This window comes from Mobula hypostoma, chromosome 28, assembly GCF_963921235.1.
Source record: "Mobula hypostoma chromosome 28, sMobHyp1.1, whole genome shotgun sequence".
Classification (NCBI taxonomy): Eukaryota; Metazoa; Chordata; class Chondrichthyes; order Myliobatiformes; family Myliobatidae; genus Mobula; species Mobula hypostoma.
Window position 1 is genome coordinate 15,245,227 of NC_086124.1, and position 14,943 is coordinate 15,260,169.

General features: G+C 42.7%; 1 protein-coding gene across 2 annotated transcripts in view; it reads right to left on the reverse strand.

The window, feature by feature from the left end:
• Positions 1 to 2,058: 2,058 nt before the first annotated feature.
• LOC134338784 (fatty acid-binding protein, brain-like) overlaps positions 2,059 to 14,943 on the reverse strand; it is a 33,340-nt gene continuing 20,455 nt past the window's right edge. Inside the window, exons 1-4 of one of the 2 annotated variants that reach the window (XM_063034841.1) lie at positions 10,168 to 10,710; positions 8,687 to 8,859; positions 3,654 to 3,755; positions 2,059 to 2,308 (exon numbers count right to left, since the gene is read on the reverse strand). In XM_063034841.1, coding sequence (XP_062890911.1) covers positions 2,255 to 2,308; positions 3,654 to 3,755; positions 8,687 to 8,859; positions 10,168 to 10,237 — 399 coding nt within the window. In that variant the 5' untranslated portion in view covers positions 10,238 to 10,710 and the 3' untranslated portion in view covers positions 2,059 to 2,254. Of the gene's footprint in view, positions 2,309 to 3,653; positions 3,756 to 8,686; positions 8,860 to 10,167; positions 10,711 to 14,943 lie in introns of those variants that run through there. The other variant, XM_063034843.1, reaches the window with a different exon arrangement.

Consider the following 14,943-nt stretch of genomic DNA (forward strand, 5'->3'; position numbering starts at 1 on the left):
CACGATACCAACACCCCCTCTCCCCCCAGCCCCCAGACACAGCAGAGATAAAAGCTCCCTCAGTCCTGGCCTTTGATCCTACTAACCTTGGCATCCAATGCATTATCCATACCTTGTTATCGCTGGCTGTAGCGATTTATCAGGTAAAGCGAATGACTGGAGGCTGTGGGGCGAAATGATCTCAGTCTATTTCTGCAGTGGGAGATCCACCAATCACATCTCTGCTCTCTCTTCCTGTATCTGCTTTCTGCAGGGACCATTTTGTGACTGGTCCGCTCATCTCTCTCCAACTTTCCCTGTCTGCTAGTAACTGTAAAAAAACACAACACTAATCTCTACACCACTACCCAGAAACCTAAACAGCCCTTCCAGGTGAGGCAGAGAATCACGTACACCTCCTCCAGCTTTGTCTGTGGCATTTGGTGCATGTAATGTGACCTCCTCTACATCGGTGAGTTCAAACTAGGTGATGATTTTTCAGAGCACCTACACTATGCCCGGAGTGGCCATTTAGAGCATCTAGTTCCACATCACTTCAACTCTCCTTCCCATTTCCATGTTGACCTGACTGTCCCTGGCCCGTCCTCACTGCCACGGTGAAGCCAAACACAAACTGGAAGAACAATACATTCCACTTGGGCAGCATACAACTCAAGTACTGAACTTTCCAATTTCAGGTCATTCACATCTCCTGTGTTCCTTTCCCTCTTTACCAATCCATATAGGTTTTCTCTTCCTCCCTTCAACTTTTCCATTTTCCCTCCCTTCCAGTTGTTAATCTCCCTCACCTGGTTCCATCTGCCCCATATTTCCTCTCCTTTAGCCTTTGTTGTCAATTCTTCCAACTGGTTCCATAATGCCTCCATTATCTAGTTCCAGCTGGCTGGTGGTGCAATGGCATCAGCGCCGGACTCTGGAGCGAAGGCTCCCAAGTTCGAATCCAAGTCGGGCCACCCCCGAGCGCGCTTTCCATCCATGCAGGGTTGAGCATCGAGCTAGCCACTCGGCCTTGTTAAGAAAAAACAAGGGTTGAGTCAGGAACGTTCATATCGTGACCCAGTTAATCCGAAAAGAGACCAATCCTGACACCACACGCCAGACAAGAATGGCTGACTATCTGGTGCGACACGCTAAAAAAAAATCTGGTTCCAAATAACATTCCAGATGCCACTGCCTCTACCTTCCCCACCAGCTGCCCAGCTTCTTGTTTTTGCTTTTGTTTCCATCTACCAACCTGTCTCACCTGTTTATACTTGCCTATCTTCTCTTCTCTCTAGTAACACACACAAAATGTCAGCAAGTCAGGCAGCATCTATGGAGAGGGATGAACAGTCGACATTTTGGGTTGAAACCCTTCTTCAGGACTGGAAAGGCAGGGGGAAGACACCGGAATAAAAAGGTGTGGGGAGGGGAAGGAGGTCAAAATGGACGGTGATAGGTGAAGCCAACTGGGTGGGAAAGGTAAAGGGCTGGAGAGGAAGGAACATGATAGGAGAGGAGAGTGGACCATAAGAGAAAGGAGGTTGTCCAGAGGATGGTGATAGGCAGGTGAGAAGATGTTAAGAAGTCAGAGTGGGGCATAGAACAAAAGGGGAGGAGGAAAGGAAATTTTTATTTTACCAGAAGAAATTGATTTCATGTCATCAGGTTGAAGACTCTCCAGATGGAATCAGAACTGATGCAAGATCTCAAACTGAAATATTAAACATACCTTTCCCTCCACAGATGCTTCTGACTCAGTGAGTCCTTCCAGCAATTTGGTTTTTGCCTCAGATGCCAGTATCTGCAGTCTCTTGTGTCTCCATATACTATTTGTAAAGGTTAATGGGTACAATATTCTGCCAAGTGCCATGCAGCATATAGCAATACAATAAAATAATTTGATTTCATAAATTATTTAACACCACTGTCTCAATTACTTATTGATCCACAATATAAATAAAAAGACGAACTATAATCCAAACAACTTCTTCAGCGGAACATGTTTTCAACGTGGGATATTTTTTTTAAATTGCATGAACCAGAAAGAAGCTTTCAATTTTGAAACATGTTCTTTATTATTTGGTAGAAGGATAAGGACTTCAAATGAGGGCAGAATATTCAGAAGCTGACAATTGTTCTTAAATATGTAATGCAGTTGCAATACATTTTCAGGTCTTTCAAAAGAATTACAGATGAAAAGTACAATAACACCTCATTTCTCTCTGCGAAACCAATAACAGAAATTGCAGCAAATAACCTAAAAATTGTATCTTCATGCTTCTCTTTCATATGTGCGAACACTTACAACATCGTTAAAGGTAAGAGTCTAGAGAAAAAGTATCAAATGACCTATTAAAATTATTGGATAACAAAACTTTTCACAGTTTAAATCTAATTCCAAGCATAAGGTACATTTTAATTGGTTCCTTTATGGGAGAATGAAAGTTCCTCTATATACTGCTAGTTACAGGAGTACATAAAAAAAATCTCCCAGCATCTCACTTCATCCCTCCTTCCCCTCCACCTATCACCTTCCAACTTGTACTCCTTCCCCTCCTCCCACAGTCTTTTTCTGGCTTCTACCCTATTCCTTTGCAGCCCTGATGAAGGTTCTTGACTTAAAACATTGATTCTTTATTCCTTTCTGTAGATGCTGCTTGATCTGCTGAGTTCGTCCAGCATTTTGTATGTGGTGCTCTGCATTTCATGGTTTTATTAGTTGAGGCATTGAGTTCACAAGTCGGGAGGTTATGTTGCAACTTTATAAAACTCTGATTAGGCCACGTCTGGAGTATTCTGGTCACTCCACTATAGGAAGGACGTTGAGGCTTTGGAGAGGGTGCAGAAGGGGTTTACCAGGATGCTGCCTGGTTTAGAGGGCGTGTGCTATCACGAGAGGCTGGTTAAACTTAGGTTGTTTTCTCTGGAGCGGCAGAGGCTGGGGAGAGATCTGATAAGATTTGTAAGATTATCATAGGTATCGTAGAGTAGACAGGGAAAATCTATTTCCTAGGGTTGAAATGTCTAATGCCGGAGAGCACGCATTGACTGTGAGAGGGGGTAGGTTCAAAGGGGAAGTGAGTTTTTTTATTTAGAGAGTGGTAGATATCTGGAATGCACTGCCTGGCATGGTGGTAGAGGGAAATACATTAATACATTTTAAGAGAAGTTTAGATAGGCACATGAATGTGAGGTAGATGGAGGGATGTGGACATGGTGCAGGTAGGAGAGATTAGTGTTTGGGTGTTTTTGATTTGCTTTATAGCTGGTACAGCACAACACTGTGGGCTGAAGGGCCTGTTCCTGTGCTGTACTGTTCTATGTTCTACAGACTTTCTTGTGTATATAGAGTGACCAACACAGTTCTTAGAATAGATGAACTAACAATTTGACCATCCAAGTGGACCATATTGATCTCACTTCTTTTCTCCACTGAGCAGAGAAGTAATCAAATTTACATTTTGCTTCCAATGCTGAGCTAAAACATATTACTGGGACAAGATTGGAAAAGCTTCGGTTTGATATCAGGACCTTTGAAACCGTGAACCATTCCCAAAATCTGCACCCAGCTTTATTACCTCTGAATATACGCAATAACTTAACCTCTGAGCAATGTATATATCTTAAAAGAGCTTTCAAAACAAAAGTGAGTCTTGCTCTCCTCCACATACCAAAATGAGTTTTCCATCTTTGATTTCTCGGACAAGTGCTGTTTGTTTTCCGTCCCATTTCTGCATCTGAGTCAGTTTTTTACCATCAAATGTTACTACTGTCTGGAAGTACAACAGCCAGCATATTACTCCACAGCAGATCATAAATCGGATAAATATTCCACTCACAATGGTTCCCCACACGTTGCCCAATATAAATGTTATGAGCTTTGGCCAGACCTCTTCCATATTTCATATGGAGACACATCGTTGCGTTAAGTTCTGACTTCTGACCATTTTTCAAGTTGCTTTTTCAGTCAACGCTCATTTGTTTCAGATTACCGCAGCTTTTTTAAAAAGTTGACTGTGAACTAAATTAACAAAAGCATTATTCTCATCAGAAATTACTGCACAGCACCATGCAAAGTTTTTGGCACATATATATCGCGAGGGTGCCCTCACTTTTGCACAGGACTATGTTTGTCAACGTGGAGCGGAGAGTGAGTTTGTAAATCTGGAAGGAAGAAAGGATGTTGGGAGTGGTGAGGGTGGAGCGCCGTGGAACAGGTGGCAGAGAAGGAGTGCCAGGGGCAGGGGGTTGGTGTGGGTGCAGAACACCCAGCCCTGAGACACCAGGCCAGGTCATTTGATTGCAAACAATTGGTTTATTGATCACCACAGAATGTCTCTCTGGTGCTTCCCGCTCCCTTCCCCTTTTCTCAACCATGATTCCCCTCTCCCTGCCCCCTTCCCACTCTCAGTCCACAATAGAGACCCATATCAGAATCAGGTTTATCATCACTCACACTTGTCATGAATTTTTTTTTGATGCAGCAGTACAGTGCAATACATAAAATTACTACAGTAATGTGCTAAAGTCTTATAGCCCTGTATATAAGACTTTTGCACAGTACTATACATGTCAAGATATTATGATTTTGAGGATCTGTGCTTTATATTACCATTTCATAACAACCATTTATATTAGAACAATGTGTGTGTGGGCACATTGGTAAAACTGAGCTGTAGAGTAGATTTTGGCTGCTTTATGATCAGAGTTGCCAACTGGTGGTGTAGTGGCATCTGCACCACACTTGGAGGTGAAGGGTCCCGTGTTCGAATCTGACCGGCTCCTTGCACATGTTCCATCCGTGCTGAGTTGAGTGTCGAGCTAGCAACTTGGCCTCGTAAGAAAACAGACAAAATGCTAAAAAAACCGGCAAGTGTGCCACCTGATGTGCCACAGGGCGCGGAGAGGAACAACGACCACAATGATCAGAGTAAACATTTTAGTGCCTATTTTAAAAGTCAAGAATAGTGCCGAGCCATCGCAGGTTTGAAAAATGCAGTGGTTTTTTTTTGCAAGGGCTTTATATACTTGTAAGCAGGCTACTAAAACAGCTGCAAATAACAGTTCAGTTTAATTTGCATTGAATACCCAAAGGTACATGATTTGCAAAATAATATGCACATTTTTCCCCAGTTTTGCTTAAGATCGACAATCGAACGCCCATCGGGTTTCAATCGACCGTTTAGACTCTGCAGTACTGCTTTGGGTCACATGCATCCAACATGAAAAATCAGGAGACAAATATAAATAAGACCATGCACCCCTAAAGGTTGCAAGGTCAAGCCTTTGGACCACTAGTTTTCAGTTTTCAAGGACACCAACTATGCTCCAACTCTAAAAACCTAAACAATACAGTTGTAACTGTTGGATGTGCATAGAATGGTGACTAAAAATAATTACCTGCCCAGCCAAATAAATTATTCTTAATCTTCTTAGGGCAGTTAAAACAGATGAGCTCTCAGTCCCCAGCAAACAGAAAGTCCCAGTCTTTGTGTTAGAAGAACTCAATGACAAGATTTTCTAGTCAAATTAATTCTGAACAAAGTAATTACTGAATTAAAAGTAAATATTCTGTAATATTAACATGAAAAATATTATGCATACTTACAGGAAAATGGTCATGTGGAGTCAAGGTGTGAACTTATCACACAGCAGCTTTATTTCATTAGGTGGCTGAGGAGATTTGGTTTGAAAGCACTCGAAAATCTCTACAAATGTACCATGAAGACCGTTCTAACAGGCTGCATCACTGTCGGGTACGGGGGTGGGGTGGGGGACTACTGCACCGTCTGGTTTGGGAGCGGGGTGGGGGACACCTGCACAGGATCGAAATAAGCTACAGGTTCAGCTCCATCACGGGCACTAGCCTCCGTAGCACCCAGGACGTCTTCAAGGAGTGATGCCTCAGAAAGGTGGCGTCCATCATTACGGACCCCCATCACCAGGATGTGCCCTCTTCTCGTTGTTACCATCAGGATGGAGATACAGGAGCCTGAAGGCACACACTCAACGATCCAGGAACAGCTTCTTCCCCTCTGCCATCCGATTCCTGAATGGCCATTGAACCATGAATACTACCTCACTACTTTTTAATTTCTGTTTTTGAACTACTTATTTAACTATTTTATATATACTTACCACGTGGGCATGTGGCCAAGTGGTTAAGGCATTGGACTAGTGACCTGAAGGTCGTGAGTTCGAGCCCTAGCTGAGGCAACATGTGTTGTGTTCTTGAGCAAGGCACTGAATCACACATTGCTCTGCGACAAGCTGTATGGGTCCTAATGCCCTTCCCTTGGACAACATTGGTGTCGTGGAGAGGGGAGACTTGCAGCATGGGCAACTGCCTGTCTTCCATACAACCTTGACCAGGCCTGTGGCCTGGAGAGTGAAGACTTTCCAGGTGCAGATCCATGGTCTCGCAAGACTAACAGATACCTTTAAAATATACTTACTGTAATTCAGATTTTTCTTTTCTATATTTATCATATACTGCATTGTACTGCTGCTACAAAGTTAACAAATGTCTCAACATATTAAACCTGATTCTGATTATTCACAGCTGATAACATTTTTGATGTACATATTCAGTAAAATTCTAATGATTGAGCCAAGACTGACAAGGGAATAATCAGTTGCATTAAGTTTGTACTACTGTGTTGGTTGGACATAATTGTAAAGTGGTTCCCAGTATTACAACTGTCCTAGAACAACATGGCAAGAACACATCAATTCTGCAGCAGAAGCCCTTGGCTGTACTGTCCTGTGTCCCATGGGCATTCCTGAGCCAGTACTCTTGGTATTTCTTATGATTGTATGGAGTGAATTAAATTGGCTGCAGTCTGTGATGGTTAGGATCTTCAGAGGCAGGGAAAGGATATGCAGCCAACACATCAAACTAAGAACAGAAAACATTTTGGCTTCACTTTTATAGTTATACATTCAAAGTTGGAGATATTCATGGAACCTCCACCATCAAAATTGGAGATATTCATGGAAGCTCCACCTTATGAGGATAGGTTGAGTGAGCTAGGGCTTTTCTATTTGGAACAAAGGAGGATGAGGGGTGATTTGATAGAGATGTACAAGGTAATAAGAGGCATCGATCAAGTGGACAGCCAGAGACATTTTTCCCATAAGCATGGGGGCATAATTTTAAGGTGATTGGATGGGGGCGGGGGTACAGGAGGAATGTTGGAGTTAAGTTTTTTTTTAAACACAGACTGGTGGGTGCATAGAAAGCCCTGCCAGGGGTAGTGGTGCAGGCAGATACATGGCATGAGTATCGATTTCTGCTTCCGGTAAAAAAAAATTTCCCTCCCCTCTTCTTCTATTCCTCACTCTGGCCTCTTACCTCTTCTCACCTGCCTATCACCTCCCCCCTCCTTTCCTTTCCCCCTGTGGTCCACTCTCCTCTCCCATCAGATTATCCTCCCTCTCCAGCCCTTTATCTTCCCTACCCACTTCCTTCGAGCTATCCTCCGTCTCCTCCCCCCACCCCCAGCTTTTTATTCTGGTGTCTTCCCCTTTCCTTTCCAGTCCTGATGAAGGGTCTCGGCCCGAAATGTCTGCTTTTTATTCATTTCCATAAAAGCTGCAATGGTGCCTGGCCTGCTGAGTTCCTCTAGCATTTTATGTGTGTTGCTTTACATTCAGGTCATTTAAGAAGTTCTTATACTGGCACATTGACGACAGAAAAATGAAGGGATGTGTAGGAGGGAAGAGTTAGATTGATCTTAGAGTAGGTTTTAAGATTGGCAGAACATTGTGGGCCAAGGGCCCTGTTTTGTGTTTGTTCTATTAATTGTCCACCAACATTCAGAAATGTGAGTGGTAGAACCACAAGCTTTTGATATAATTTCTTGGCTTTGGGTGTGCTTAGCTCTGGCAATGTTGTATTTAACAATGCATGTAATCTTGTTTTTCATCCTAACTTGGATGGAATTTTTTTTCTATATAAACATACCTGCCATGGGGGGGATATCTGATAGAGCTTTATAAGATTATGAGAGGCATAGATAGAGTAGACAGAGAGTAACTGTTTTCCAGGGTAGAAATGTCTAAAACTAGAGGACATGCATTGAAGGTGAGATGGGGCAGGTTCAAGGGGGATGTGAGGGGTAAGTTTTCTACTCAGAGAGTGGTGGATGCCTGGAATGTGCTGCCTGGTCTGGTGGTAGAGGCAAATACATTAGAGGCTTTTAAGAGACATTCAGATAGGCACATGGATGTAAAGAAGATGGAGGGATATGGACATGGAGTAAGTAGGAGGGATCAGTGTTTGGGTGTTTTTGATTTGTTTTTTAGCTGGTTTGGCACAGCATTGTAGGCTGAATGGCCTGTTCCTGTGCTGTACTCTAATATATTCTATGTTCTTTACTCCTGATGACTCCTCTACAAACCTTTAGGCAGTCTCTTTCAAATCTCAAAATTGCTCGTATACACTTAAGTTTCCTGTTACGGGACCAAATTACAACTGCTTCAGACGAAGTGCTCCTACTCTCCATTCCCAGCATCGTTTACTCCTGCCAGATTAACAAACTTGCTCTCCGCTCCACACTGAAAATACAGTACTGTGCAAAAGTCTTAGGCACCCTAGCTACACGTATGTGACTAAGACTTTGGCACAGTGTTGTATATTGCTGACTTTTTAAACATCATATGGCGACTAGGGAATTCGTAATACACCCTCCTAATACCTTACTTTGCATTTCCTGTTATCAGAAGTATGCTCGTCGAACGGTTTGCCAAGAACAAAAGTAATTTCTGTGCTTCTGAAGGTGCTAAGGTTTTGCAGAGTAATCTCATCCCGATCCATTTTGATGACCAGGGTGGGTTTATTGACGTTGCCCAACTGTCGAGCTGCAAAGTCCATTCCTGAGTTGGGAAACAGAAACACTTAAATAGAACAGAGATCTACCTTGTGCAAACCGGAACTGCAGCATTGTACAATACAGAGGACCTCAATAATACTATAAGAGGGCTTCCTTTAAATTAATAAGCACTAGGTAGGTAATTCTATTAGAATTATAACTGAGCACATTTATATTATATCAAATATAATATATAAGCCAAGGTTGCTTATGACGTTACTACAGTTCTGGAGTTCAGAGTTCATTTCTGGTGCCATTCTATAATGAGTCTTTGTACGTTCTCCCTGTGGAATGCGTGGATTTTCCCCAGGCACTCTGGTTTCCTCCCAGAGTCCAAACCGGTATCAGGTAAGTTAATTGGTCATTGTAAATTGTCCCGTGATTAGGTTAGGGTTAATCGGGGTTGTGGTGTGGCTTGGCCGAATGGCCAACTCCACACTCTATCTCAATAAATAAATAAAGTAAGATAAATAAAATGTGTTAACTATTTAGATTTTAGAATGCTCCAAAGCCCCAAGCCCCACCCCAAAATGCAGTTAAGTGGAATGACAAAGCAGCAAGTTCTCTCAATATAGAATTACTGCATTCATACACTAAATTCTTACCATCCACAAACATTTTGCCACCAGATCTGTGTACTGGTGAAGTTGGCCTATTGACCAATTGGGAATATTGGCATTTCTCCAGATGCCAGTCAATCCTGCTTGCTATTGGATTGAGTTTGATGTGTTAGCACTTAGAGAAATATACCAGCCGCAGCCTTGGTCAAGATGGGAAACACTAGAATCAGGTACATAGGTTTGAAGTTAGGGTCAGGAAAAGGGGAAGGTCTACAGAAGGAGCCCGAGTCTAGAGTGTGGGTTTAATGTCTGGCCGGGGTCAGAGGTCAGAGCTGGGACGGTGGGTGTGTTTGTACAAGGTTCCGCCTAAAGGTTTTTACCAGCTGAAACATACAGAGATGTTGTTTGGATGAAGAGATTATGTCAAATGACTTCCTTAAAATCATTGTCAGCGGGCTTCGTGGTATGGGCGGGAAGCGTGCGTCTCCATTGTCCGCGAATGCCGAGGACCTGGACTAATTCAGTGAGAGTACCGTCGTCGCCGTGAGTATTGATTAACGGTGCCCAGAGAGGATGCATGGTCCGCCCCACCGCCGGAGTGGCTGGAACCGGTGTGAAGGGCCGTGGGTCACCGGGGGATGAGGCCGGGTCGGGCGAGGAGCCGCTCGACCTGTTGAGGTGAGGGCTTCTGCTCGTTATTTCCCGAAGCTCGATCCGGTTTGTGGAAGGCTCAAGGTCGCGGCGCCACTCACCCAGCTCCCTCATGTAGTTGTCGTAGTTGTCGCTGTCCACCAGGCGCCAGGTGCCCACGAACGCCTCCATTGTGGCCTCACGCTGCGGCAGGCAGCCGCACCGACATCCAGCAGCGCGCAGATAAAGATCCTCTGTTCCCCCCCGGAGCAGCAGCCTTGCCCTTCCTCTGGCCCTACTCCCACTCCGACTCAACCCCCTCCCCACCTCTCCTCCTTCTCCCCGCTTCTGTGGACCCACATCCACGGCTCTCTCCCTCTGAACCAATCCCCCGCTCCGAGCACCATCCCTCAGAAAATGTCCTTCCTCATTTTTCCACTCTCCTCCCAATTCTCAGTCCTCCTTGCTTACTCTCCTGGAAGATCAAAATCAGAATCGGGTTTAATATTACCGACATATGTTGTAAAATTTGTTAATTTTGCGGCAGCAATACAATGCGCTACATGATAATATAGGGGAAAACTGTGTATATCTCTATCTCTCTCTATCTCTTTTTCTCTCTATCTCTCTCTTTTTCTCTCTTTCTCTCTATCTCTCTCCATCTCTCTCTATCTCTCTATCTCTATCCCTCCCATCACTCTCCACTCCCCCACCCCTCCCCCTCTGCTACTCCCTATCTGTCTCTATATCTATAAAAATTAAATAAGTGGAGCAAAAATAGAAATTTAAAGAAGTAGTGAGGTAGTGTTCATGGGTTCATTATCCATTCAGAAGTTGGATGGCAGAGGTGAAGAAGCTGTTCCTGAATTTTTGAGTGTGTGCCTTCAGGCTTCTGTACCTCCATCCTGATGGTAGCACTGAGAAGAGGGAATGTCCTGGGTGGTGTGGGTCCTTAATGATGGACACCATCTTTTTGAGGCACCGCTCCTTGTAGATGCCCTGGATACTACAGAGGTTAGTGCTCATGATGGAGCTGAGTAATTTTACAACTCTCTCTGCAGCTTGCTTCAATCTTACACAGTAGCCCCCCCAACCCCCTACCAGAAGGTGATGCAGCCAGTTAGAATGCTCTCTAACAGTACATCTGTAGAAATTTGAAGACCTGTAGAAAATGTGTATTAAATGGATTTTTTGTAAGTCCTGTCTCTAACTTTCCAATATAAATGCTTACTTTTCGTTTATTCCTATCTATCTCACACATTATCCATTCTCTCTGTATCATTCAACTATAAAGACAGAGATTTAAAACTCATCTTCGACAGATAACATTCAAGCATTTGACTGAAAAGAATATATTTTGCTGCATTTTTATGTAACGTATTGGGAATCAAAGTTCAAATTAAATTTATTATCAACGTACATTTATGTCACCATATACAACACTGAGATTCATTTTCTTGCGAGTATTCTCAGTAAATTCAAGAACCATAATAGAATCAATGAAAGACTACATCCAACTTGACAAACAACCAATGTGCAAAAGACAGCAAATTGTGCAAATAGAAAAGGAGAAAAAATAATAATAAATAAACAATTAATATCAAGAACATGAGATGTTGATTCCTTGAAAGTGAGTCCATTGGTTGTGGGAACATTTCAATGGTGGGGAGAGTGAAGTTGGCCCCACTAGTTCAAGAGCCTGATTGTTGAGGAGTAATAACTGTTCCTGAACCTGGTGGTGTGAGTCCTGAGGCTCCTGTGTTACCTTCTTGAGGGCAGCAGTGAGAAGAGTGCATGACCTGGGTGATGGTGGTCCCTGATGATGGATGCTGCTTTTCTGCAACAGCGTTCTGTGCGGATGCGCTCAGTGGGGACGGAGGGCCTAACCCCTGATGGACTGGGCCGTATCCACTACTTTTTGTAGGATTTTCCATTCAAGGGCATTGGTGTTTCCATACCAGGCTGTAATGCAACCTGTCAATTTACTCTCCACCACACGTTGAAAAAGTTTATCAAAGTTTTAGATGTCATGATGAATCTTCACAAACTTCTAAGGAAGTAGAACCACTGCTGTGGTTTCCTCACAATTGTACTTGCGTGCTGGGTCCAGGACAGGTCTTTTCAAATGTTAACATCAAGGAATTTAAAGTTGCTGACCCTCTCCACCTCTTATACCCCAATGAAGACTGGCACATGGACCTCTTTTTATTTTCTCCTGAAGTCAATAATCAGCTCCTTGGTCTTGCTGACATTGAGTGAGAGGTTGTTGTGGCACCACTCAGCCAGATTTTCAATCTCCCTCCTATATGCTGATTCATTGCTGCCTTTGATTCGGCCTAACTTAAATATAGCGGTGGAGCTGTGCTGAGTCATACGTGTAAAGCAAGTAGAGCAGGGGGCTAAGCACACAACCTGGTGATGCACCTATGCTGATGGAGTATTTGGAGATGTTGTTACCGATTGAAACTGACTGGGATCTGCGAGTATGGAAATCGAGAATCCAATTGCACAAAGGAGTACTGAGGCTTAGGACTTGAAGCTTATTGATTAGTTTCGAGGGGATAATGATATTGAATGCCGACTTGCAGTCGATAAAGAGCATCCTGATGTATGCATCGTTGCTGTCCAGATGTTCCAGGATTGAGTGACGAGCCACTGAGATGGCATCTGCTGTGGACCTGTTGTGCCGGTAGGCAAATCAGAGCGGATCCAAGTTGCTTCTCATACAGGAGTTGATATGTTTCATCACCAACATCTCAAAACACTTCATCACAGTGGCTGTAAGTGCTGCTTATGCACTTCTGTTTAAACCAGACAATCTGAGCACCTGTATCTCATATTGGGTACATTGTTGTTTTATTTCTTGCTTTTGATTTGCTATGAAAGCAAACTTACCTTAATGCTACTAACGGTATTTGCAAACTTTTCTTAATGTACGTGTCGATATCTACCATTGGTACAGGATGTAACACTGTGCAGATTGTTTTTAAGACACCAATTTATTGGGCAGCCAATATTCATTGTCTTATTTTTTGGTCTTCCATAATCAGTCTGACTGCCCAAAATGGGTGGCAATGGAATTGAATTTTAGTAAGGATCTTTCTATTTCTACACTTCTTGGATCCGCACTTCCCTGTCATTTGCCTAGACTAATTGTTAATCCTCTTATTAGACATACTCTGAGAATATGGGCTCAGTTCAGAAAATATAATGGCCTTCATGGTTTCTCTCTTGCTAGCCCTATTTTACACAATCATCTTTTCCTGCCTTCTATGCGGGATTCAACATTTCATGATTGGTACAGAAAGGGTATTAGGCACTTTGAAGATCTTTTCATAGGTAATCGTTTTGCAACTTTTCAACAACTGTCTGGAAAGTTTAATCTACCTAATACTCATTTCTTTAGATATCTTCAAATTAGACATTTCATTAACCCTTTAATTTCAAACTTTCCTCAGATGCCTGAGAAAAACGTTGTAGACCTGTTTCTTTAATCCATTGGGTAAAGGTTTAATATCTGCTATTCGGGATAAGTTAGTGACCTTGAGGCGTGCCCCCTTCGATAAAATTAGAACTGCCTGGGAGCATGATTTAAGTATTTCCTTATCTGATGCGGTTTGGGATTCAATTCTGAAGTCAGTTAACTCAACCTCTCTATGTGCCAGCCACTGCCTTTTGCAGTTCAAGGTTGTACATAGGGCTCACGTGTCTAAGACTAAATTATCGCGGTTTTACCCTGACATTAGTCCCGTTTGCGATAAGTGTAAATGGGCCGAGGCTTCTCTTATCGAAATGTACTGGGCCTGCCCTAGTCTAGAGAAATTCTGGAGAGAAGTTTTTTCAACTCTATCCCATATTCTTAATTGCCACTTAGAACCTAACCCTCTGATTGCTCTTTTTGGCACCTTGGGTGAAGTAGACATGCGCTTGAGTCCGACTAAACATCGAACATTATCTTTTGCTAGACGGTTAGTTCTTAGGTGGAGAGATGCTGCCCCACCCACTCATGCTCGATGGCTTAATGATATTATGTCCTGCTTAGACCTTGAAAAGGTTCATTATTCCCTTCTTAATTCGGACATAAAGTTTCATAAGGTGTGGGGACCTTTTCTTGAATACTTTCATAATTCCTCTTTAGATTAAGTCTATCCTTTTTTTTTGTATTACAATCCCATACTTTCAGCTTTTTTTTTCCTGTAAGTTTTACGGTTTTTTGTTGTGAATTACATTATAGTTTTGGTAGTTGGCATTATATTTTCTTTTTTAAATATATATCTACAACTCTATGGGGTTGAATGCTGCAATTACTTTTTCTTTAATACATAGAAATGGTTGGCCTGGGGCTTTATTGTGGGAGGGTGGGGAGAACACTAATTTTATATGAATTTATTTTGGGTGCTTTTTCCTTACTGTTATGAATTATACATTGGACACGTTTGTTTCATGTTGTATAAATTTCCATTTTGTTGATGGTTTTTTTTGTTGCTGTATTGTAGAAACGCATAAAAAATTAATTAAAAAAAAGACACCAATAGACACTTACAATTATTGTAAACAGTGTGTATTACTCATTTGTAATACTTGGGCTTACTTACCCTGTCTTCTAGATGTAATGCCCTGGGTAAGATTCCTACTGCTATGTTGTGAGCTATTTTTATTTTAGCAGTTTTCTGTAAAAGCAGTGTGTCTTGCTAATAAGAGTGTTTTGGCTTCGGCTAAAGATAAGGAGCCATGATGTCCAACTTAAGAATGTGGTGTCAGCCAATTGCGGTTGTCTTGGTTCATGTCGTATCTTTCTGCCCAGTGGAACATCTGAGAGAGCTGAGTGGGAGCAGATTTTTGAAGAACAGTAGTTTGACTTGCGGACCTTTTGGCAGGAGCTGCGGAGCAGATCACAA